At 36.2% G+C, this 23,503-nt stretch overlaps 5 protein-coding genes across 12 annotated transcripts; 3 read left to right on the forward strand and 2 right to left on the reverse strand.

The window, feature by feature from the left end:
* Positions 1-88: 88 nt before the first annotated feature.
* Positions 89-1,212, reverse strand: LOC124412304 (cytochrome c oxidase subunit 6b-1-like). Its single transcript, XM_046892062.1, has 2 exons — positions 483-1,212; positions 89-407 (listed from the first exon to the last, which is right to left on the reverse strand). Exons 1-2 carry the CDS (start codon positions 992-994, stop codon positions 173-175), a joined length of 747 nt encoding a protein of 248 aa, XP_046748018.1. The 5' UTR covers positions 995-1,212; the 3' UTR covers positions 89-172.
* Positions 1,213-1,358: 146 nt separating this feature from the next.
* Positions 1,359-3,682, forward strand: LOC124412302 (dolichyl-phosphate beta-glucosyltransferase). 2 transcript variants are annotated; one of them, XM_046892061.1, is made up of 6 exons: positions 1,359-1,631; positions 1,964-2,138; positions 2,211-2,407; positions 2,510-2,618; positions 2,688-2,734; positions 2,826-3,066. In XM_046892061.1, exons 1-6 carry the CDS (start codon positions 1,569-1,571, stop codon positions 2,922-2,924), a joined length of 690 nt encoding a protein of 229 aa, XP_046748017.1. In that variant the 5' UTR covers positions 1,359-1,568; the 3' UTR covers positions 2,925-3,066. The 2 variants fall into 2 exon arrangements, with proteins under 2 accessions (XP_046748017.1, XP_046748016.1); XM_046892060.1 differs by having other exon boundaries at positions 1,372-1,631; positions 2,688-3,682.
* Positions 3,683-7,360: 3,678 nt separating this feature from the next.
* LOC124412183 (probable phosphorylase b kinase regulatory subunit alpha) lies at positions 7,361-14,805 on the forward strand. Of its 5 annotated transcripts, none has more exons than XM_046891858.1 (16): positions 7,361-7,592; positions 7,735-8,263; positions 8,347-8,792; positions 8,949-9,264; positions 9,385-9,598; positions 9,683-9,792; positions 9,887-10,034; positions 11,838-12,016; positions 12,188-12,338; positions 12,443-12,466; positions 12,687-12,982; positions 13,072-13,627; positions 13,711-13,763; positions 13,879-14,037; positions 14,145-14,402; positions 14,478-14,805. In XM_046891858.1, the coding sequence occupies exons 2-16, from the start codon at positions 7,781-7,783 to the stop codon at positions 14,703-14,705; spliced, it is 3,621 nt and encodes a 1,206-aa protein (XP_046747814.1). In that variant the 5' UTR covers positions 7,361-7,592; positions 7,735-7,780; the 3' UTR covers positions 14,706-14,805. The 5 variants fall into 5 exon arrangements, with proteins under 5 accessions (XP_046747814.1, XP_046747815.1, XP_046747816.1 ...); XM_046891859.1 differs by lacking the exon at positions 9,887-10,034 and adding an exon at positions 10,962-11,109; XM_046891860.1 differs by lacking the exon at positions 9,887-10,034 and adding an exon at positions 10,962-11,109 and having other exon boundaries at positions 7,361-7,554; positions 7,746-8,263.
* A 440-nt stretch (positions 14,806-15,245) lies between these two features.
* LOC124412184 (39S ribosomal protein L28, mitochondrial) lies at positions 15,246-16,902 on the reverse strand. Of its 2 annotated transcripts, none has more exons than XM_046891864.1 (6): positions 16,764-16,902; positions 16,437-16,609; positions 16,026-16,284; positions 15,809-15,952; positions 15,547-15,722; positions 15,246-15,385 (listed from the first exon to the last, which is right to left on the reverse strand). In XM_046891864.1, exons 1-6 carry the CDS (start codon positions 16,785-16,787, stop codon positions 15,334-15,336), a joined length of 828 nt encoding a protein of 275 aa, XP_046747820.1. In that variant the 5' UTR covers positions 16,788-16,902; the 3' UTR covers positions 15,246-15,333. The 2 variants fall into 2 exon arrangements, with proteins under 2 accessions (XP_046747820.1, XP_046747821.1); XM_046891865.1 differs by having other exon boundaries at positions 15,543-15,722.
* Positions 16,903-16,976: 74 nt separating this feature from the next.
* Positions 16,977-23,232, forward strand: LOC124412157 (sorting nexin-25). 2 transcript variants are annotated; one of them, XM_046891821.1, is made up of 12 exons: positions 16,977-17,522; positions 17,657-17,967; positions 18,086-18,255; positions 18,345-18,739; positions 18,817-19,240; positions 19,574-19,579; positions 19,970-20,274; positions 20,490-20,747; positions 20,826-20,959; positions 21,028-21,270; positions 21,376-21,658; positions 21,781-23,232. In XM_046891821.1, exons 1-12 carry the CDS (start codon positions 17,289-17,291, stop codon positions 21,832-21,834), a joined length of 2,817 nt encoding a protein of 938 aa, XP_046747777.1. In that variant the 5' UTR covers positions 16,977-17,288; the 3' UTR covers positions 21,835-23,232. The 2 variants fall into 2 exon arrangements, with proteins under 2 accessions (XP_046747777.1, XP_046747779.1); XM_046891823.1 differs by lacking the exon at positions 19,574-19,579 and having other exon boundaries at positions 16,978-17,522.
* Positions 23,233-23,503: the final 271 nt, after the last annotated feature.

Consider the following 23,503-nt stretch of genomic DNA (forward strand, 5'->3'; position numbering starts at 1 on the left):
GAAATTAAATCGGCATTCTTCCCAGTTACCTTGACTTCATATTAACGGAATAACCGTAAAAATACGAGGATAGGCACAGTAAATTTCTTTTCAGTAAATATTTTATATTCGTTGGTACTCTTTTAAAAAAAAATTTACTCGACTGATCTTAAGTACATTAACCAAGTATGTTTCAATCTCCGTAACTATGACCAGGAAAGTTTCCCTGACTGTTGCCTTTTGACCACGGCATTCGGCCAGCTTCTCGAGCTTCGTCCCACTTGCGAACCCAGTCAAGTGGGCATATCGAAGTGAAAACATCTTTGAACCACTGACATGCTACTTTTCCTTCACCAAGGATATTTTCACATCGATAGAAGTCTGTATACATGACGAAGCATCTCAATGTCTGATTTGTTTGCTGGAATCTAATTCAAATTGTTATAGTTATTGATTTAAAAGTTTGTGCAGGTACATTATTTGGAAATGGTACAGCGATCTACCTTGGATCCAACCCTGGCGTTCTTGTTTTAGTAAACCTTCCCTTACCATCTCTTCCAGCACAAATTTCATCTAGTTCCTCCTCAGTCAGGTCATTACGATTAATTTTTTTTTTGCCTTCCTTTTTATCAACTACCTCAATCAGACCTAAACTTCTTTTATTTTCGGCAAAATTTTTAGGGACATGTTCCAGAGGGGTATTTTCATCTTTTTTACTCTCAGAATTGCTGCCTATTTTTGGAGAACCAACTGGATCATCTGGATCACGTGTGACGTTTACCATGTTCGATAAATCTACTTCTGGCTGAGATGATTCTTGTGCAACTTGTGTTACTATTTCATGTGGAGAATCTTTCAATGCTGTTGCACTCTCATTCTCATTCTTTGATACACGTTCATCGGTTTTCTCAGATTTATGTCTTTGCGTGATATGAGAAGGGTATTTCTTTGGCTGCTCATTAGACTCAGATACCTTCTGTGTATTATTGTCATTGCCTTTGTTTGGCTCAGACATAATAGCGATTAACTATACCGTAAATATTCTTGAGCAGCTGCAACTGACAATTACTAAAATTATGATTGAAGTAATTTACACGTTCATTAAAACAAAAACGATTGATGCGAAGGGAACTGATGATCACAAGAAAATTTAAACAAGCTACCATCGTTGATACCATGGATAGTGCGTCAAGGCGCAAATTTTGTTCGAAAAGCTAAACTTGAACAAACAATAAAGGTAATTTCAAATAATTCAGTCCTCAAATGCTAGATCTACAAATTGCTCAATCAACGTGTCTTTCAGAACAATTTCACTTAAACTCGACATTTTTCGCAAAAGGTGTTTTCAGGTTGAAGGAGGGATTTGGAAGAGAATTCATTATATACGAATGAGCACGGATAGAGCCTACATGGAACGTGATTCAATAAACAAACAGATGTAAGTATCGTGACGTAAGAAATGTAACGTATCGAATGGCTGCGCGCCTCATTGCCGTGTTGGCGCGTATATTTACGTGGCACGGGATGAGCGGATATTTCACCTTTTTAACAGTGATCAAGTAATACTTGATCAACTATTCATCATCAGGATGATTACCCTGGAAGCATTAATTGGATATTTCGCTCTTCTCGCCGTGTGTTTTCTTATTTTGGTAGGTGATGACAGTTTGGCTAAGGTTATGTTGATTTCGACAAAGAATAGCTGATTCGAAATAAACTATTTTTTTACTTGTTGTTTATTTTGTTTTAACGATGTTTTATTTGTTTTTAATATTTTTTTTCGTATTTCGAAGATTGGATGGTTCATTCCTGAAGACTTTTTGCATAATTTTTAGACTGTCTATTATTTACAATATTTATTTATAATTACTGGAGAAGGTAACTTTTCACAGCTGGCAAAGTGGGCGTGGAGAAATTATCTTTCACTATGAATGGAGAAGAAGTTTATCATCTAGCCATTGCATTTATCTTCTTCATTTTTCAGTTCTGTATGGTGCTTTATGCAACAACAAAGCCTTATCCCAAAGTCTGGCGTCACGAGGATGAGAATTACTTTCACAACTTTCATACGGGTGAAAAAGAAAAGTTTCCATCTCTTTCTGATAATTGGAGCGTACATCTCAGCATTATAGTGCCTGCATACAATGAAGAAGAGAGACGTGAGTTTATGAAATGCATATAGCAAAATTTAAGAACCTTATCCCAAACTCTATTGGTATTCCATTTTTCAGTACTACCTATGCTGGACGAATGTATTGAATACCTCGAGGGCCGCAAAAGATTTGGACTTACTTACGAAATAATTGTGGTCAGCGATGGGAGTACAGATGGAACAGTCGCGGCTGCTCAGAATTATAGCCGTAAATATGATACTGTTCGAGTTCTAAGCTTGGTGAAAAACAGAGGAAAAGGCGGGGCTATACGATTGGTTAGTTTGTTAGAGAATCCTTAATATAGTTTCTTTTCAAAAGGACTTAAATAATGTGAAAATATTTATTAATTAGCAATAACAACTTCTTTGCTGCTTCAGGGCTTGCAAAGCGCAAGAGGTAGCGTACTTCTCTTTGCCGATGCTGACGGAGCTACCAAGTTTAGTGATATTGAAAAACTGGAAGCTAGTCTGCAACAAATCTTGAGCTGTAAGTGTTACTTGGTATTCATTCAGTGCAGTTTTTAATTCAATATTCATAATTTGTCGCTTATGTCAGGTGACTACACAAAGGAGCCTGGAAAGGTAGCATCGTCCGATGCTGTGGTATGTGGTTCAAGAGCACACTTAGAGAAGGAAGAGACTGCAAAACGCTCCATATTCCGAATATTCCTAATGCATGGTTTTCACTTTCTAGTCTGGCTACTATGTGTTAGAGGTATTAGAGATACTCAATGTGGATTTAAGCTTCTCACCCGCAAAACCGCGAGAACATTGTTTAATGCATTGCATGTAGAACAGTGGGCTTTTGACGTAGAAATGTTGTACATTGCACAAACTTTAGGTTTACCTATAACAGAGATCGCTGTGACTTGGACAGAAATCGACGGATCCAAGGTAGTTCCTATATGGAGTTGGCTGCAGATGGGTCGTGACTTGGGATTAATTTGGTTAAAGTATAAAATCGGAGCTTGGAAAATAGCCAAAGATAAGAGCGATTGATCATTTGATGGATTCAAATTGCACAAAAACTATCACCGTTTCATCCGTAATCTCTGATTATATTCTGCAGTATAGATAAGTGGATGAGTACTAGTGAAAATTTACATAAATTCGACTGCTGGTCTGTGGTACATACACATGAAAAGGAGAAGAGAATCATACAAAAAAAACTAGTTCTGAAGTTTGAGGTAATTGCCTACGAAAAATGTTTTATAGTTTCAACCTTCCTGAATGGAAAGTTGTTACTATACTGTGATGCAGATTATTGAAATATGTGGACCCGTGAGAGAAAACTTGTAACTCACTGATTGTTTGAACAGTTTGCTTTTTGTAGAAAGCTAGATTTATACATATGAAATAATTTTGCTTTACAAACTTGATAGCCTGATGAACGATTGTAAGTGATTGGGTTTCAACTTTTCTATAACTAAGATATGAATTGAAGATGACGTGACTGTAAGAATTGAATGCATCGAATCATTGAGCGACTTATTGAAACTTTGATTCTTTTGTTAAATTGAATATTTAAATAAATCGTTTGATGTGTGCGTATATTCTTTATATCTGAATAGTTGAATGTGAAATTTATAATTAACCGTTGACTAAAGTAATTACTATCATTGTACCAACACATTTTATACCATTATTTGACCAAGTATAAGATCAGTTACAAACAGAAGTTGAAATGGCCTGTGTTATTGCGATAACCTAATTACTACGTATCTCAAAAGTGTGAAAGGGTTTTTTAACAGTCCCATTCTACGTACAATTCTGAAAAAAACCTCCTACACATTTTCGTTTGACGCAGAAATAAAGAAATGGCACAGATTCTCATTATTATGATTTTATTCAGAAAATCAACTGGAGAAGTAATTACTCTCTGTAAAAATTACGAACCGTTGTTATAAAATCTACATATCGAACTATCGGTACCGATAACATCACACCTTATTAGATTCAATAGCATATTTTCATACATTGAGGAAAGGCAAGGTTTTCAATTTTTCTGTGAATGTTTCAATGCATATTTTATTTTAAACATATGCCACGTGCTACAGAAATCACTGATTTAACATCTGATTCCGTTACGCGCAGCTCATATGGCTTTTCCAACCGGTCGAGACTTGCTTTCGAGCATTTCCAGCGCCACGCGGTTTTGGTTGCTGCTGTTAGTCGCTTCCGAGCAGCCGGCGCGAATGGAGCAAAAGTACGCGCGTCAACGATTCAGAATACAGATCGCGTTGCTCAGGCTGTGTCGTGTTATTTAATCAGTGTATTCTCACCAAACTCAGTTGTGAATAATACAAGAACTGCTACGTGTGACCCACAGAAAGAATAAGTTACTGTAATAAAAACAGCCTGTAAACATCGAAGGTGAGCTCCGTGTCTTGAGCTTCCATTGTTTGGCGCATTTTTTTTTTTTGCAAGCTTTTGACGGTCTTTATTTTTGCCTCTCTGCGTCGAGTGTGGTTTGTTATTATTCGTTTCACTGATTCTCGGTAAATCCATGTAGTTTTTGTGTTATGAGCAAGTTTATTCATCTAAAAAGTGACAGTGAGAGTGGAATTGATTGTGACATGATACGAGACCTACTACATGTAAAGCGTGGAGCAACCAGGAGGAGGTAAGAATACTTATTTCAAGTATTGGATGGTACTTTAAGGTAGTACATTTTGAGCCGAATTTTCGCCCGTAACACGCGGTGAATAAATATGGGACTAAACAACAATAATGATAATTTGAAAACTAAAAATCCAGTTTGCCAGATTAATTTGAGTTTCCTTTTTTTGTTTTTTCTAGAGCTAAGGAGAGACATCCCAGTAATTTCTGCATTACTCGGCAACGTTGGTGAGTTTGCATGTGTTTGGGTTACTGGTATTTCCCTGGGTCTCCTCTGTTATGTGGCATGGCGGTAACAATTTTTATACAACTCTTCGATTTTTTAGCTGCATGGATAGGCTCATTCACGATCGCAACGGTGTTCGACCTTTGGTCAAGTCATTGTCATTTTGCAATCTATTTTGTCATAGCTTACTTAACCTTAGAAATTTTTCCCGTTGCTGAAAGTGAAATGAGCATCGCGACAAATAGCCAACCATCGCTTACTCTGCATTTGTGAGAACGAATTGTGTTTTGCTGTAACTGATATAGTAATCTACGTTTGAATTTATCAGTAAAGTCATTTAAGCGGTGGATTCGCCTGAGGTTTCAACATATTTCAACTATTCTTTATTCATATTCACCTGATTGTTTAAGCAATGATATTTCAATGTCTGGCACAGCACAACGCAACGTAATCAAATTAGATGTTATGTCTTGAATCATTTTCAATATTTGAACACTCAGTAAGGTATTGATGAACCGCAGGTTTAGCTCGCTTAGAAAAATGCTTATTAGCATACAGGATGTTTCTAATCCATTCTACAAACGGTTGATGTACCGATAGTCTATCAGCAATCACCAAAATAAGACATATAATAATGGGGTTGGCCAGATATCACTTTGATACTATATCGCGAGATCATATACAGCGGGTCTTTGTGAATCCCCTTTACTCGATAGCCTCCGCATCTCTTCCCAGTCAATCACATGAATACAGTTTAATGCCTTATGAGCGTGGGAAGCTGCTGGGGGATTTCTACTAGACTCCGATCGGCTGAGCACGGAAATCCGCGTCTGAAATCGATTATTGTCATTTTTTGAAGATCACTTACAATGGTATTGGAGTTGACTGACTATGGTACAACAGCATTTTGCTCCCTACAGGTAATGAACGAAAAAGTAAGTCACGGTGACCACGGTGCAAATGAGAAAGAGTGATGTGTGTTGGAAAGAATGGAGATAATCGTTTAGATCGAATATAGGTAACCGGGTAGGTAGATTTGGTCGTTGTGGGATCCGTCGCGGCGTTTATGCATGTGCGAATGAGTCTCTATTTTTAGCATTTCCGTTGGGTGGTTTCGTTGGGAATCAGACAAGGGTAGGAAGGCCGCGATCGACCGCGATGTTATTAACTTTTGTAACACACAGCGTCAAACGATCACAGAAAAATTTCCTCCTGAAACGCGTAAAAGACTCGGTATAAGAGTCTCCGGATCATTGGTAAGTTGTTAAATTTTAACGAGGTTCAACTTTTCATTTCTTATCACTGCAATCGTTTTCCAATAGTTATCCCATTAAGTTTTTGAATCATTATGAATCACTATTCAATTTAATCAGTCTCTGTGATCGTTTGAATGGGCAAAACCCATCTCTGGACCATCTATTGCGTTCCGTGGTACGCTAGATGGGGAGAAGATGTTGAGCTCGAAGACTTCGCGTCGAAGAGGACCGCCGACCGCCATGCCACACATTAATGTATGCCTCCCAATCTCCCTCCCGGATTTGATTCGTATTGCAGAACAACAATCCGCATTGCAATGTGTCAGAGTTGAGAAGACACAGATGTGGATTGGGTTTCTACATAATTTTGCGACAAATCCTAGATATTAAAAATTTCTTCACAGCTTAATCGGTCGTGCCTTATTGTGTGTAAATTACAAAATAATCACGAAAATCTGACGCGCCCTTTGCGCGTCAATTCAGCAAATGATATTTATATAAGTAAAGGATCCTTGATATGTTAAGCCTCTAGTTCTTCAGTCAATTTTATTTTGAATAATTTGTTTACAAGTTGTACTGCGCAATTTGCGCGTTGACTTGATACTTTTCGGTTCTGAGAAAGAAGCGTGGTATTTGAAAGCCGTCGCTCGATGCGCGGGGACGAAAATTTCGGGAGTGTATAGTGAAAAATCTTGACGTAAGTATTTTTGAAATATATCTTGTGAGTAAAAAAGTATTTGTTTTGCTGATCGTATTATTTTATATTTTAGGGTAAGTACAATTTCTTATTACAAGTACCACCACAGTGTGACTGAAGATATGGTAAAGCGTTGACGGTAAAGTAAGCCAGAATACGGGTCGGTAACCAACGTTGCCTAACCAATATACGCTTGTTACCATCCAGTTCCGTCGAAAATTACTTCCACGAGCCTATTTCATACTCTACTAAGGGTGCGTTCCGAAACTAGCTGGTAGCGCTGAAAACTTCTCAAGACAGAGGCAGAGCTAGTCACGAACTTGGCAGTGCAAAGGAGATAAAAGATGGTTGACAGCACTGGCAGCTGATTTCGGAACGCACCCTAAATAGGGGACACAAACACCCCCAGCATGGCTCTCTCATTGTCAAATAGTTTACGGTCTCACGCTGTGAAATTCGTGGCTATTAGTTTGACATTCGTTTCACATTGTAAATTAGGATGTATGAAAATACTAATTGTAAATATAATTCAGCGTTTTGAATGCTTACGAAGAAATGGGGAGCCTATGCAACTTAACGATATTTTGAATCTGGATTTGTATTTCGGTCCAAGAGACAAATTTATACGTAAATATATTTCTAACCTCAAAATCAGTCCAATTACATACGTAATAATCATTGCTCTATTACTCCCGTAACCCGTAGTACTGTAAACTGATTGCATGCTACTAAGATAAATAACGATTGCGTACGTAAATTACTCGCACCAGCATTGACATTGCAAAATAATTATTCTATCAATGTTTTTCACTTACAGAATAAAAACTGGGATATAGCAAGGTTTAGTCACCATGCGAAGCCGCAGCAACTCCGGAGTCCGTTTGGACTACTATCAGCGTGTGGTTCATAAAATAATTATGGACCATCAAAATCCAGTTACCGGCCTTTTTCCGGCGAGTGCTGACAATAATCATGCGTGGATACGGGACAACATCTATTGCATATTAGCAGTCTGGGGTCTTTCAATGGCATATAAAAAAATAGCTGATGCCGACGAGGATAGGGCCAAAACTTACGAGTTAGAGCAAAGCTGTGTAAAATTGATGCGTGGTTTGTTGATGGCCATGATGCAGCAAAAGGATAAAGTTGAAAAATTCAAAACAACTCAAAATCCACATGACGCTTTGCATGCCAAGTATAGTTCGGTCAATGGTCAAACTGTCGTTGGGGATGCGGAATGGGGACACCTTCAAATTGATGCTATTTCTCTGTATTTGTTGATTCTTGCTCAGATGACTGCATCCGGATTACAAATTGTTTTCAATTTAGATGAGGTGAGTGTTCAACAGCAAGGGGAAAAAGACTTGTAAGCTGTCTGTTTAATTTTCTCAATCATGTATTTTTTTGTAAATTGTAGGTCGCTTTCATACAGAATTTAGTATTTTACATTGAATCCGCTTATTGCACTCCGGATTACGGGGTCTGGGAACGAGGAGATAAAACTAACCATGGACTACCGGAGCTTAATGCTAGCAGCATAGGAATGGCCAAGGCTGCGCTCGAAGCTATGAATGAACTAGATTTGTTCGGTGCTCGGGGTGGTCCAACTTCCGTTATTCACGTATTGGCTGATGAGGCACAAAAATGTCAGGCTGTGTTACAATCTATGTTGCCAAGAGAATCTAATTCAAAGGAACTCGACAGTGGTCTCTTATCCATCATAAGTTTCCCAGCTTTTGCTGTTGACGAACCTAATCTTATCGAGTTAACTAGGAGTGCTATTGTCAAAAAGTTGCAAGGTAAATACGGTTGCAAGAGGTTTCTCAGAGATGGTCACAGGACTCCCAAAGAAGATCCTAATCGGTTCGTAAAGTGACGTTTGTAAAGACCTCTTAGTAACTTGAATTGGTATTTTTATACATAGTGGATGATGAAGATACTTTTACGTCATCAAAAAAAATTGATTACATTTTTCACTGCTTTTTAAATTCTTTTACAATTTTCGCTTTTACGTTTCAGCCTATATTACGAACCATGGGAACTCCGGATGTTTGAGAATATAGAATGTGAATGGCCTTTGTTCTTCTGCTACTTGATTCTTGACTTTTGCTTTCAAGGCAATAAGGACGCAGTTGCAAAATATACAGAATATCTTGAGGCAATTATGATTAAAACTGAGGACGGGATGAAATTAGTTCCAGAATTATATACCGTACCAGCCAATAAGGTAGCTGCTGAATATGCGGATCCTGGTAGCCAAGAAAGAGAGGCAATAGGTAGATGTCCTTTCATGTGGGCACAATCATTGTACATTCTAGGAAAACTTTTACAAGAGGTAAGCTAAATGGATTTGTATTGAATAATAAGTGGCCCTCAATCGACTTTGGAGTTGAGAGAGCACAAAGCTGAATCTATCGTAGATCTGCATTATAGGTATTCGATTTATCTATGACAGGGTTTCTTGGCAGTTGGAGAGCTAGATCCATTAAACAGACGTTTGTGCAGTGAAAAGAAACCGGATGTTGTTGTACAAGTAGTTATACTCGCAGAAGATGCTGAAATACGCGAAAAAATTGCACAACACGATATCCATGTTCAAACAATCGCGGAAGTAGCACCAATCGAAGTACAGCCTGCCAAAGTCCTCAGTCATTTGTACACTTATCTAGGTATATGTTTTTTGATATTCACCTTAACAGTGAATCAAAATCAATTTTTGTGTAAAATTCTCATGTGTAATCTTTTGTCAACAGGACGTAATAAAAAATTAGGTTTATCAGGGCGAAAATCGAGGGATGTGGGAATACTCAGTACGAGCAAATTATACTCTTTACATGACAAAATATTTGCGTTTACACCACAAGTAAGACATTTTATTCCAATTTTTTAATTTTCAGATGCTTTGTACTTCGATTTTACTTTTCATTTTCTTTTTATTGTATGAAAAAAAAAAATAGTTGACGGACATGACACGGTTCTACATCGCATCGGACTATGAGCTCATGATTGACATATTCAAAGGCGAAATAAATTTCTTGAAGTCTAGCTGGCAGAACATGTTAGGCCGGCCGCTGGTGGTGATGCCGCTCAAGAACGCTCACTTAGGTATATGAATACTGTACTTGCGAGTCATAGGCCTAACAATACTTGAGACCAGTTTTAAATCAGTTTTGTCTAGTATGCTCATTACATTTTTTATTCACCAAACTCATACTAATTTCTGCTGAAAGTTCAAACTGTGTTGCATCAATAACGTGATATCAATCAACCAGTCGATTGATATCACATCTACATATTTGTCACATGGTTGTTATTCAAAAGATTATACATATTCAATATTATTACAGGGGATTTTTGAGCTATAAATTTCTTGGTCTTTTTAGTTTTATTAGGAGCCTATGACTCGATCACAAATATATATTTTCGGTTTGAATTTTGAAGTATGTCATCAATTCATCACCTATGGTTACTCCTAACATGCCTGCAAGTAGTAGATAACTTGAGTGTGTGATGTTATTTTTCTGTCCCTTTACGTCTTTCGCAATTTTTATTGCATTATTTATTGTTTTAAACAACACTTTCACATTTAATTTAATTCAAAAGCCTTACAGGATTATGTATTTCATGCCCTAAATACTTTGTCAAACTGCTTACCAATCACATTATCGCCTAGTATTACATCTAATGATAAAGAAAAAACTCCTAACCAGTCAGTCGACAAGTAATTTAAGCCTTCTAGCAGAAAAGCAGAAAAATATTATTAAATCAATTTTTATTTCTTTTTTTTTTTTTACATCAAGGATAAAAAATAAGTGATTTTGTGATTGATTGATGTTATTTGAGGAAATTTGTATTGAACGAGGCATTGTTATCTCATAATCTAATTCTGAGTAATGATTGTTTTTATTGGCAAAAACATGCCATGATAAGCTTTTCTTTCTTATGCAGACCGTCAATGTACAGCTATACTAATTATTAATATCAAAGTATTTTGGCTTATGTGTTTGCGGTGGGTGGGTGTGTTGCATGTAGAATTTTGATGGGGAGGAGTACTATACAACAAATGACGCGGCTCTACTCGTCGATACTGTTACAAACTACCTGGCCTTCCTCACCATCAACTGGAAACAAATGCTTGGAAGACCTACTCTTACACTTGTAGCCACTCATAATCATCTAGGTATGCTATCAGCGTTGATCAGCATTTTTTCTGGAATTACGTTTACAAGTAATTCTATCATTGAAATGTTCGATTCAATCTAGAACAGACTAGAGCATTCAACAGTCTTAGAAATTCTGGAAGTGTCCTAGAATGTAACTCGTGTGCCAGAAATTTCGAAAATTCATCTTCATGATTTTTATGATTTGAATTGCGCTGGCCATCAAAATTTCTTGACTTTATATTAATGCATATTATCAGGCACATGATTTCTTTTACAGTTTTGATTTTGAATTGTTAAGGTTTGCTCAAATGTTAAATTTCGTTGATAACTGTAAAGCAAGCAGAGCCGGGATATCAAATGAGTGATATAACACTTTCATTGAAACTTCTGTTGGAAATGAATTTTATCTGTCTGCACATCTATATCAACTGAGCGAACCTGGTAGAAAAAACACTGTGCAGAACTGACCGTTGAATTTGGAATACAGCCTAAGATTTTGGGCGTCAATTCTACTGGGCAACCTGTTTTTTTTTTATTGAACATTATGAATCTTGATGGTATCTTAATTGCTTTGGCATTTGCTTCAGGTCGCATAGCTTGTTAATTCTTTGAACTATACAGCTTCTTAAAGTATGATAGAAGCTATTCAATTTTGACGAATGATATTAATAACATGACACATCGGTGCTGCTACCATTCTTTATTAAATCAAATACTTTATTGTAAAATTTTCTTGGTTTTTCAGATCAAGGGAAAATTCCCTTGGCCATGATCACTACAATGAAAAAATTAAAGAGTGGCTATATCAATGGAACTCGAGTATCCCTGGGAAATTTAAACGAATTCTTGAGTACCTCTTGTATCACCAATTTAAGCTTCTTGGGTAGCTCAGAGGAAGGGAGACCTGATAAATTGAATCCCCAGGTAAAAGATAAATACTAATGCAAATTTCTCTTCAAACAAAATTACGCAAATATATCAATCTCATTTGTTTATGATGATATAATTTGATATACATTTGTTCAAACTATTTCATGCTTAGGGATTTTGTAGTAACTTTGTTTTTACTGATAAAGATCCATACAAATCTTACAGGTTCAACAATACCTGGAGGATCACTTATTACGCGCCTTTCCGCAACGTTCTGGCCTTCTTAATCGGCCTGTTGCTCGGAGTGGACGAAATCTTAGACGCAAAATGTCTGTTAAGGGCGCTATAAAGAAAACTAGATCCATAGCGGTAGAACGTAAGTCTAAACAATTTTTACCTAACATTTTTTAAACTATGGTATCCTATTAAGTTGTATTTTATAAAAACGGTCAATTTTCTTTCAATGCATTCTTCCACCAGTGGTTCCTATAAGTCTCCAAGAGCGTAAGTTTAGTAACATGTAATATACATGTCTATTTGATGACTTGTGAATGTAAAAACATTTAGTGCACTTGTATGCAGCACTAGCACTTTCTAGCTATAAGGAAAGGCGAAAACACAGTGAACACTGCATATGTACTTCCATCTCTTGCTTTGCACTCTTCTACTGGTAAAATAGTTTCCAAAATTCATCCAAGTTGAATAAATATTACACATTTTTTAGCTGAAAGTCTCGGAATGTCTGGAGATGATCGTAGAATTTCCGTGGGCTACTCGTCCAATCCATTTATCGAGATAACAGATACGACAACAGCAAAGCAGCCCTCTCCTCCACCAGTAATCGTAACTCGTACACCGTCACCAACTGATGACCTGTTGCCATGGAAGCAATCCGCCAAGTCGCATAGACACAGATTAGCATCTGAAACACAATACGCTGATACCGAAGTGGAAGAGTTGTTAGCAATGTTAAGGGAAACTGAAAGTTTAGAAGAGCAGGGAGACATTCTGCAATATTTGGTAAAGTGTGTTGAAATAACACAGTTTCTACACCATCCTTCGATCTTTATTATTTTCTATAGATTTTAACAATTTGAGATTATCTGTAGGTTGATTCACAAGGATTACATTACGACACTGGTATGCTTGAGGAGGGGCGTCACGTTACTGTTAAAGACTTGCTTAAAGGATTATATCAAAAGGCTTGCCAGCAAAAAATGTGGGGTATTGTAAGGCACACAGCTGGTATGCTAGGAAAACGCGTTGAAGATCTAGCCAAGGCTGTTACTGACTTGCTAGTACGTCAAAAGCAAGTGACAGTTGGCATGCCACCTTCGAATGAGTATACTATCGTCGCACCTTTGCCAGAAAACGAATTGAGATCTCTGATTCACCAAGCTTATGGTGATGATGAATCCACCGCCATGTTGACCCAGGAGCTACTTGTTTACTTGGCAATGTTTATTAGGACTGAGCCTCAACTATTTCACGAAATGTTGAGGCTTAGGGTTGGATTGATTATTCAAGTTATGGCCACTGAACTTTCTCGAACATTAATTTGTACTGGAGAGGAAGCATCTGAACATTTACTGAACTTATCTCCATTTGAAATGAAAAATTTGTTACATCATATTATGAGTGGCAAGGAATTCGCCATAAGTAGCGGTAGGTTTTGCTTGTATGCAAATATGAATACCTATTTAGCCGTATGTGTTAACATATAAATATTAAACGAAAATTTCTCACAGTTGGACGTGGAAACTTCTCTGTCATTAGCTGTAAATCTGGCAGAGTTAGCAGGGTAAGCAAAATTTATTTGTTTGACTTCAAGCATTGAATCGCCAGTTTGCAACAATGGTAATTTCCAAATAATGTGAATTCTTTTGTGAATTTGTTTGATATTGTATATTTTGTAGAAATCTCAAATTGGTTCTTTTCTGGGAGTCGACCAAACGGATGGCGGTGAATTAGAGCCTGATAGACAAGGTCAATGGTTGCGAAGACGGAGGCTGGATGGAGCCTTGAACAGAGTACCTAGAGATTTTTATCCTCGTGTATGGGGGGTGCTTGAAAGAGTAAGTGTAAACACAACTAAGTTAATCATTCCTTCAGATAAGTTGTCTGAATTTCTAGGAAGAGTCATAAAAGTATAGTAAGACTTATGAATTGTTTATTTCTTTAGTGTCAAGGTCTGGCTATCGAGGGCAGAGTTCTTCCGCAGAATTTAACGCAAGAAATGACACCCGGAGAATTAAAATTCGCACTAGCTGTCGAAACTGTTCTTAATACTATACCACAACCAGAATATCGTCAGCTAGTAGTGGAGGCTCTAATGGTTCTCACTTTAGTTACTGAATACAATGTTGTAGCTTCGCTAGGCGGGCTTATTGCCGTAGAACATTTAGTGCATAAAGCAAATGCCATATTTTTGGAGGATCAGGTGATTATCCACTGCGATGAAAAATTTTTACAACTCCAAGAAATGTGTATAATCAACGTTCATTTGTTTTTTTAGATGAACGCAGATGGTGACGCAACACTCTGTTGCGCTAAGCCAAAAGAGCAGCGTGAGACGACTGCAACAGGAGGCTTACTTTGTGGCGGTGCTGCTTATGTCTGTCAACATTTTTATGATAGTGCGCCAAGCGGCAGTTACGGAACCATGACATATATTACAAGGGCTATAGCTTCTTTATTGAATTGTCTACCAAAAGATGGGGACCTAGAATGTTCAGTGTCATAGATACATTATTACCTATTATTGTTATTATATTAGTTTTGTCACGACTTTCCAAAGAGAGGACTCTGTATTGACTATGGTATATAAAAGACGTAGTTGATAATATTTATTTTACTTATCTTCACTTTACAATGCTAAACGCCAAGTATCAAGTGTTAAAATTTGCCAAATAATTTAAATATATTGCCCAACAATGGTTTCTATATTGTGTGGAACCTAGTTCCTAGTAGGAACATTGTATGCTCCATTGACCATTTTCATTAGAAATCTCATTAAATCCGTATTGAACAGTTGATGTGGTGCAAGTTAGTTTGCTTGGATCCTTGAGAAAAATTGGGCTTATTGATTTTGGAATAGGAGCAAGTGTCAATAATAAGCTTTGATTAGGCTTGTAATTTGCAGTGTTTTGTTCGTGATCCAGTTTAGTTTCACGTGTGTTATAAAATCCTTGTCAGTAAATGCTTACCTAGTGTATTATGCAATTTGCGTTGATGTGTAAACGTATTAAAGTATAGTTTAACCATGGTAAAAAATAAAGATAGATTTAAATTCATTTCGCCAGTTTACTAATATTTTTTTTTTTTTTAAATATACATATACATAATAGAGTCAATGCTACATCAGTTTCTTTTTACGAAGTCGTTGTACTCTTGGATAGTGGATTAAGCCTCGAAAACCATGAACTGGAACAAAAATTAAAGAGTAAAAGTTTTTTTTTAATATTACAACACCTATGTTAAAACTTTGAAACTATTGTACAAGTTAAAATTTTAATACTAGAAAATTTTCTATAATTACGAAATGGATAATTAATGTAAATACTGCTTTATGATTTGTTTCATACCTAGATTCTTCTGCTTCATCAGATTTTTTAGTATCATTTTGTAACTCAGTTATAAGTTCCGCTCGATACTGATGTTTCAGTGGAGCAATCACTGTCTGAGCAGCTTTTATTGTAAACATCTTCACGCAGGCCTCATGCCAATTTAAGCCATACCATTCGATTTCTTCTTTTGTGTACTATAGATAATTATTTTCAAATCATTTAGGCTGTAGGAAATTATTAAATACTGCCCAAGTGAGTATTAAATATTTTATTTACTTACAGCGGATAAATATTGCTCATATCTGGAGTAAACTTTTTCTTTCTTGATAGGATCGTTGGGATAAAGAGATTTTTCCGACAATGCTTCAAGAATTTTCTTTTTAAGTTTCAAAGCCAGCTCAGATTTCAAATCGTAAGCTGGTGTCTATATAGAAACGATGAGAATTTTTAAACATGTCAATCAACACTGTATTTAATACTGATGAATAGATTAGTACCTTCAACAAATAGTAGTCGAATCCATAATTTTTGTGAATCAAATCCAAAGTTCTTTCGGTGAGGGTGACACGCATATACTTATCAAGAACTTCGCTGTAAACGACGGATCTTTTCAGTGCAGGAACCCAGAAATGTGGAATTTTCTGTTTATCTGGATGTCGTTTTTGAAAACCTTGTATTACAGCTTCACCACCCCATAAACCTTGGTGAGACTCTTTGGGATACTTTAATGGAAGTGGAACATTTTGTATTGGATATCTGTAAGTGAATTTATATCATCTTAAAAAACCTTGCAAGTTTTTCATGCTCTCAGAGTTGTGTGGCACAGATCATCACATTTATCAGGGAAAGATGAAAATCGATTGTAGCATGTTTACAGGGGAAGTATTTAATTCGAGGAAAATCATTACACTTCTCCAGTAGCCTCATTTCTTTCATATTTTCCTTCCTTTTCAATGTAATGTACAGGGGTGGGTTTTGCATATTTCCATTCGGCATAAAACTTCTTGTACGCGGCAGGCATTTCTGCTCCAATTCCAAATTCGAGGCGGTTTGATTGTTTGACATAGTACAGTCGCATACCCTGTAATAAAAAATTCGTTATATGCGGTAAAGATGATTGAAACTATAACATTCTGAACGGATCTTGAGATTAATTTTGTGAGGTTAGCTTACAAATTTATGGTGAGTAATAAAGATAATTGGCTAATACGTGCATTAAATTGAAAGTTCCTTACCTGAGCTAGTTTATTAGTCGTCATTGTATATTAAAAAATGTAACAGGGATGTAAGATATAATTAAATCTTGTTCAATTTGATTTCACTCTCTCTCTACACTCTTGCCAAACTCAGTCTTTGGTTACAAATTTACAGTCAGTTTCGTCTGCAGTTCAGATCAGCTCAGACCGACCGATAGATCGTATCGTGGAACTGCCGTCGACTTTGATACCATCGAATCTAGCCTTCAGCCGGTTGTTGAATATCGACAAATTTCACGTAAACAGTGGAACAGTAGCTGAGTATTATAATAGAATTTAATACTTTTTTGTAAAGCAGAACTTTTGACAGTTTTTAAGATTGTAATAATAATAAAAAAACACAATTTGTCGAAAGAAGGATAAACAAGTGCTACGACATGGGCTGAATCCCGTGTCGAACACCACGCGTATACGTGCGATATTTATTCCAATTAATGTGATGTCAAAAAAATCATGTTATCACAGGAATATCTTATAGAGGTACTAGCGCGATAATTCATCATCATGCAAATAATGCTACTGTACATTTTTCCTGGAATCGTGGCCAACTTTGCTGTACTGCTGTATTGGCCTGACTTAGCATGGTACTCTTTTTACGGATTTTTCACACTTTCCTGTTGTTTGTTTGGAACATTTGCCGTCATTCAAGTGCACATTGCTCTGTCGCCAAAGCATCATACTGGGTTAGGTACTGTGAAAACTGTTGCAGATATGGATGCCTTCAGGCACATGATTATGGTATGTTTATAAGTTTTCCATAGTCAATGCCAGAATTTATTTGTACTAATGCACTTTCTGAGGACGGATCGGCTGACTTTTGACCAAAGAAGCTGTATCAATTACGTTTATCAATTTGTTTGATTCTTTTACAGAAAGGATATGAACCCAAGTTATCAGCAGTGCGAAAACCAGCTCGATATCCGCTGGTCTTTACTAGAATGGTAGATGGAGCGTTACAGAATCTTCTTGATTTAGCCTTTAAAGATTTTGTTGGATCTTGGCTGGCAGAACTGGCTTTTGGCTCTGAACAAATAGTTGATAACATGAAGCAAGACGTTTGGGGTGCTATACAAAGTCTACATGATAGATTGGCTCGTGTAGATCATACGAAGCTTGTGGCATGCGATTTGGTCAACAAAGTTACCTTTCATTTTGAAAAGATCAGAATTGCCCAAGCTGCAGCGTGAGTTTTATTTATATCAGCATCTTGATATTAAGAAGAGAGTTGAAAAGTCGCTTATTCAAAAAATCTCCTTAATCTCACTAGTTTTAATTAATGATTTGAATTTCTTTAATTACAGAATGGAGGGTGAAGATCCAGTGTTCATTCTGTCGGCACACCTCATGTCACCGTTAGACGAATTAGAGTACTTGAGATTAGTTAGCGAGATATGTATCATGTTTTTTTTACCTCGAAGCTACTCTTTGTCTCCAGCTAAATTTCTTCTCAGAGAAGTTATCACTTGCAAAAGTAAGTGCGATATCAAGTAGTGGAAATAATAGAGTTGATTTTGCAACGAACTTAGAACTTGTTAAAAATGTTTTTTAAATCATTCTCAGTATTAAAGCCAGCGATAGATCTAATAACAGATCCAGACTACATAAATCAGAAGATTCTGCTTTACATTGAACAACAACAGCTTACGGAAGCGATGCATAAAAAGACTTACGAGTATGCAGAATCGTTTGAAGACTTTATCCAAATGATTAAGAACTCCAAGGATTTGGAAGTTCTAAAACATATCAGATATAACATAGTCACTGAAATTATGCAGGCTACAACTATACAAAATGTTAAAAGAGCTCAGGGACTAGATCCTGAAAGCAATAATCTTGGTAAATCAGATGTTGTTCAGGCGAGAAAGTTGAAACGATATATCAGTCAGTTAACGTATGCCAAAAACATTTGCGAATGTCATATGCAAGCTCTAGGCTGGAATGACTATCCTGTACAGGTGTGCCAATTTTTAAAAATTGTTTTTCATTATTTCACTTGCTTTTATTCTAAAATGAATTTTTTCTGCTCTCTTAGGAAAGTGACATATCTGATCCAGCTGCAGTTGCGGATGGTCGAATAGTACCTTTACAGGTAATCCTAGACAATGTCACTGGACGCCGTTATCTGTCTCAGTTTTTAGAGCAAGTCGCTAGCCAAGGATTGATCGGTTACTGGGCAGCAGTACAAGAATTGCGTGCTGCTGAAAGATCAAGTTGGCACCAATTGGGAGCAGAAATATTTTATACATATATTAGGTCCCCGACTGCTGAAATTAAAGTCGACAAGAATCTGCGGAAGAGAATGGAAAGTTTTTTACTGGGAGATAAAGGACCTGAGGTATTTTATGAAGTTCAGGAGAATGTTGTTAGAACTTTGGAAGAAAAGTATTATTCGTCATTTCTCGTCAGTGAACATTATAAAAAAATGCAGGAGGCATTGATCAACGAAAGAGCAGATGGTACGTTTATACAATTTTTATTACTATCAGTTATTTATAAATCAAGAATATCGTTTAGCGGTGATTTACACGATATTGTTTTGGACATATGCATTAAAGTCTGCATCAAAGTAGGGCACAGTTTCTTTCTTAATACTGTGAATGAAAGTTTCTGTGTTATTCAATAATTGGTATGGAGAAATCTATTATTGTAAAGTAGACCAATATTTACAATATTACAAAAAATTTTAAGTATAGCGCTACTTTGGTAATAACTTTTCGCACTTAACACTAAGCCTTTGTCCTCTAATCAAGTTTTGATGTTGACTCTTACTGTTCTCTCACGCTCTGTAGAAGACTGTAAGTGAATTTTTTTCCATCCATAGAACACTACGTCAGTTAACATCGACGATGTAGATAACTAATGGTCGTACTCAACTTGTTATCAATCTGAAAATAACATATACTCGCACTTGGGATATTACAATTGATCAAAAATGATATCTTTATCTGTTATTTTCATCGTCGAATGTTTCTAATGCTTTTACACTATGCGTAGTATTGATCAAGCACAACAGCAGCTTTACGACATTAAATTTCTTATATTCATTGCTACAGCTTTTCGAGTGCAATTTATTTCATAAAGCCTCTAGCAGTGCTGCTCTTCGACTATGCTGTAGAATATTTAGAATACTCTACTCATGTGGAAAATTGGTGATAAACTTTTGAAGTAAGACTTGTAAATATTAGGTCTATTGGAAGAATGTCAGTTGGCGGATGGAACTATATCTGAAACTTCTTCATTACTGGTTGGTGAACATTCAAATTATGCTCGTAGTAAACTTGATCAGCTCCAAGAAAAGCTAAGCAATAAAATGCAAGCGTTACAAGCACTTAGATCATCGCTAAAACCAGAGAGTAGAGTTTTGAGTATTTTGGAGAAGGAAGTCGAGTGGCTGCAGGGGGAAAGAAGGCAGCTCGAAGCTCATTTAACTCATACTGAAATGTGGGCGGAACATTTGGGGCACTGGACAGCAGATGTTCAAAGTGCTGAGGTATTTTTTTGTTATCAAATGTTACATAGCGTGTTGAAGATAATTAGCTAGCTGGAGTAGCTAATTAGCTAGCTGGTAATTTATGAGATCAACCATTGTTCTAGGGTTACATTAAGTATGATGAAAGAAATATTTCATCATATATTTCCAATATTGAAATAAATCTATGTTTTGTCACTTGCCATATTTGTAAAACGATGAATGCATTCCATCAGATCCCAGAAAATGGAGAACCGCCACAATTTGTACTCGTGGTGCACATGGCTGAGGATGAAAATAACGAAGAGAGTATATCAACGGGTTGGGTTGTGCTCAGAAGATTGCCTGAATTCCAAGAACTCCACAGAAAATTACGTCAGTTATGTTCAAACGTGAAGAATCTTGAACTTCCCTCTCAGCCGCTGAAATTCTTTGGAAAATCTGACAGAAACAGTTTGGACAAAGCAAAGATACAGATTCAAAAATATCTAAATGTGGGATCTTTATACTCCTAGCTTTGACTGACCACAGCAATAAATAAATCTTATTGATTTCATCCTTAAATTTTTCAGTATGTTTTGGAAGATGATCGTCTGAACCAAAGTGAAGCTCTGTATGCATTTTTAAGTCCGAGCTCTGAACATTTGAAACACACAGCTCCATCACCTAAAAAATCTCGCTTTTCTCTATCGACTCTGTTTAAAACGTAAGTGAAAAACTGTTGTCGCCAAATAAACGCAGATCCACTAGTTTATAAGTGAAAAATGTTTTCAGTGGTTCAGGAGGCAGCGGCGATTCCAGAGACAAGGACGAAGAAGAAGATTACTCGTTATTGTTGGATGATGGAGAAGGAGGTCGTATGGGTAATTCCGATGGCATGGGATCTGGTAAAGATGCGATTGCTGAACCCCTTTACAACCTGCTTGGAGAAGTCTTTGATCTTAGAGGCGTATTTCGATGGCTAAGGAGATCTTTGATTACATTTGTTCAAATTACTTATGGTCGAACGATAAACCGGTGAGCCGGTTGATATTTTTATAATTTCCTGTTTGATGAAATATTTGTTGAGTGAACAAACTTTTTTATCGCTTAAACCCTGCACTATTGTAATGCTTTTTACAGGCAAGTTAGAGAAACTGTAGGATGGGTATTTTCTGAGCCAATGTTACATTATTATATACAATTGTTTACAAAATCGTGGTGGCCAAACGGCCAGATGTGCGTGGAAAACAACGTTCGTTCTGATGAGGAGAAATTGAAAACTAGAGGAGAGGCTCGCAGACAATTCTTGAATAATGTACCTGAAGTTCTGACCAATTTGGTCGGCGCTCAAAGTGCCCAACGTGGAGCCACAAAAGTATTTGATTCGCTACAAAATGTTTACCTGAACAAGCAGTTGTTTTATGTAAGTAAATGCATATTAATGTATCAAGGAGTTCTACGGCAAACCGAGTTCTCAACAAGCAAACTACGATTTTAAACTAAATAGGTAGAATTTTCAAAGCATCTTATAATCTTATATTACAGGATATCTTCGAAGTCCTCATGTACGAAGTATTTCCAGAGCTACATCCAAAATAGAGGTGTGATATTAACGTGACTTTTTACTATCGATTATTTGATTTAATCACCTTTCAACCAAACTACTGAAACGTGAAATCTGTACAAAAACTGTTTCCCACAAAGAAGAAATGGAGTGAAGAAAGTTTGGAGCAAAGATCTATTTCCAGAGTGGTATTTTTTCATAATATTGCTACATTGTGATAATAATTTGAACAATGATTTTATTCGATTTCATCTCTACTGCCAAATTCAACTTCGTTATTGACGAATGAAATCGATGATTTAACATTAATTTTATACTCGGTTCCATTCCAAATGATAGAATTCTCAGTATCAAAGAGACAAAGAATCATGCATATTGAGTGTTGATTATGAATGTGTGTGAATCATTTCAAACATTATCAATATTATCATGAATGACTACTTAAGCGAGGCCAGTATTGAAATCCAATAAGGATTAATTTTAACTTTCAAATTTTATAAGTCACAAACATGATGCATAATGTGATTAAATTTTCAGCATGCCAGTATGATTGTAAATATTACACATCGGAGATAAAAAAAACAAAATTATTATTAATTATTTATTATCTGTTAAATCATATTAATACTCTTATATTTTATTCAGTCAGCCAATGTGCTTGTTGTACTAACAAGAAAATTGTTAATAATTATCGTTTACAATTTATAAAATTGAGGCTATAGATTTTATTTGAAATACTTTAATTCAGTTGTTATAAAATAACAAGCAAGGGAAAGAAGGTAGAGAGTTGGCAGAAAATGTAATGCATTAGCATTTTGTTATATCTTTGATTTTATGTAAATATTGCAATGTCAAAGATACGTAAAATGTTTATTTTTCAACTTTTGATTTCGATTGAAAAACTCGTCTGAATAACTAAAGTTTTAATATTTAATTGAAGACTTACCAAAAATCTTGTATAGGTATATGTGATTGTATTATTGCTAATTCAGCGTAATTACTTAATTTGTAATTTTTCAATTTATACACGTATTTTATACAGATGTGAATGAGGGACCCAGATAGACAAAGTAAACTGAAAGAAATGCACTATTTTCGAAGTATGTTAGTGAACCGCATGTTTTCTGTGTCTTCATCAATAATGATGTAATGACACATCCAGACTCTTACCATGTCTCCTATAAAGTCATTCTATGAGGCATTGTAGCATCGACGTAATCATGCAAAAGTTAATTTTTAACAAATCATTTGATGCATCCGCGTCTAAAACTTTACTAGTAAGAAAACTGCTTCTCACATCCGGAAGCACTATGTATAATCACTGGGGAAGAACTATATATGTATACTGCTTGAATTGTGTCAACTGTATCTGTCAGTCGATCAGCAGCTGTACAAATTTAATGGTGTTTGTAATGAAATGTTTGAATTGCCATGTTTCATTCATCATACTGGCTGAAGGAATCTCAAGTCCCGATCATCTCATTAGTACCAAATTGTATAGACTTGAATTCATCTCAATATCTCAAGTATTACATCAATGGAGTCATTAAAACACTGCCTGTATCGATATCTTTTTTTATTGATCTTTTCATTTTATATGTTAATTATATCATGTCATAGAAAATTAATGTCTTATCAATTGACATGTCAATTGTAGAAAGACAGACTGAATTTGAGTAAATTACCGAATTCCGAACTTTTCAC

Source organism: Diprion similis, chromosome 11 (assembly GCF_021155765.1).
Source record: "Diprion similis isolate iyDipSimi1 chromosome 11, iyDipSimi1.1, whole genome shotgun sequence".
In the NCBI taxonomy this organism is placed as follows: domain Eukaryota; kingdom Metazoa; phylum Arthropoda; class Insecta; order Hymenoptera; family Diprionidae; genus Diprion; species Diprion similis.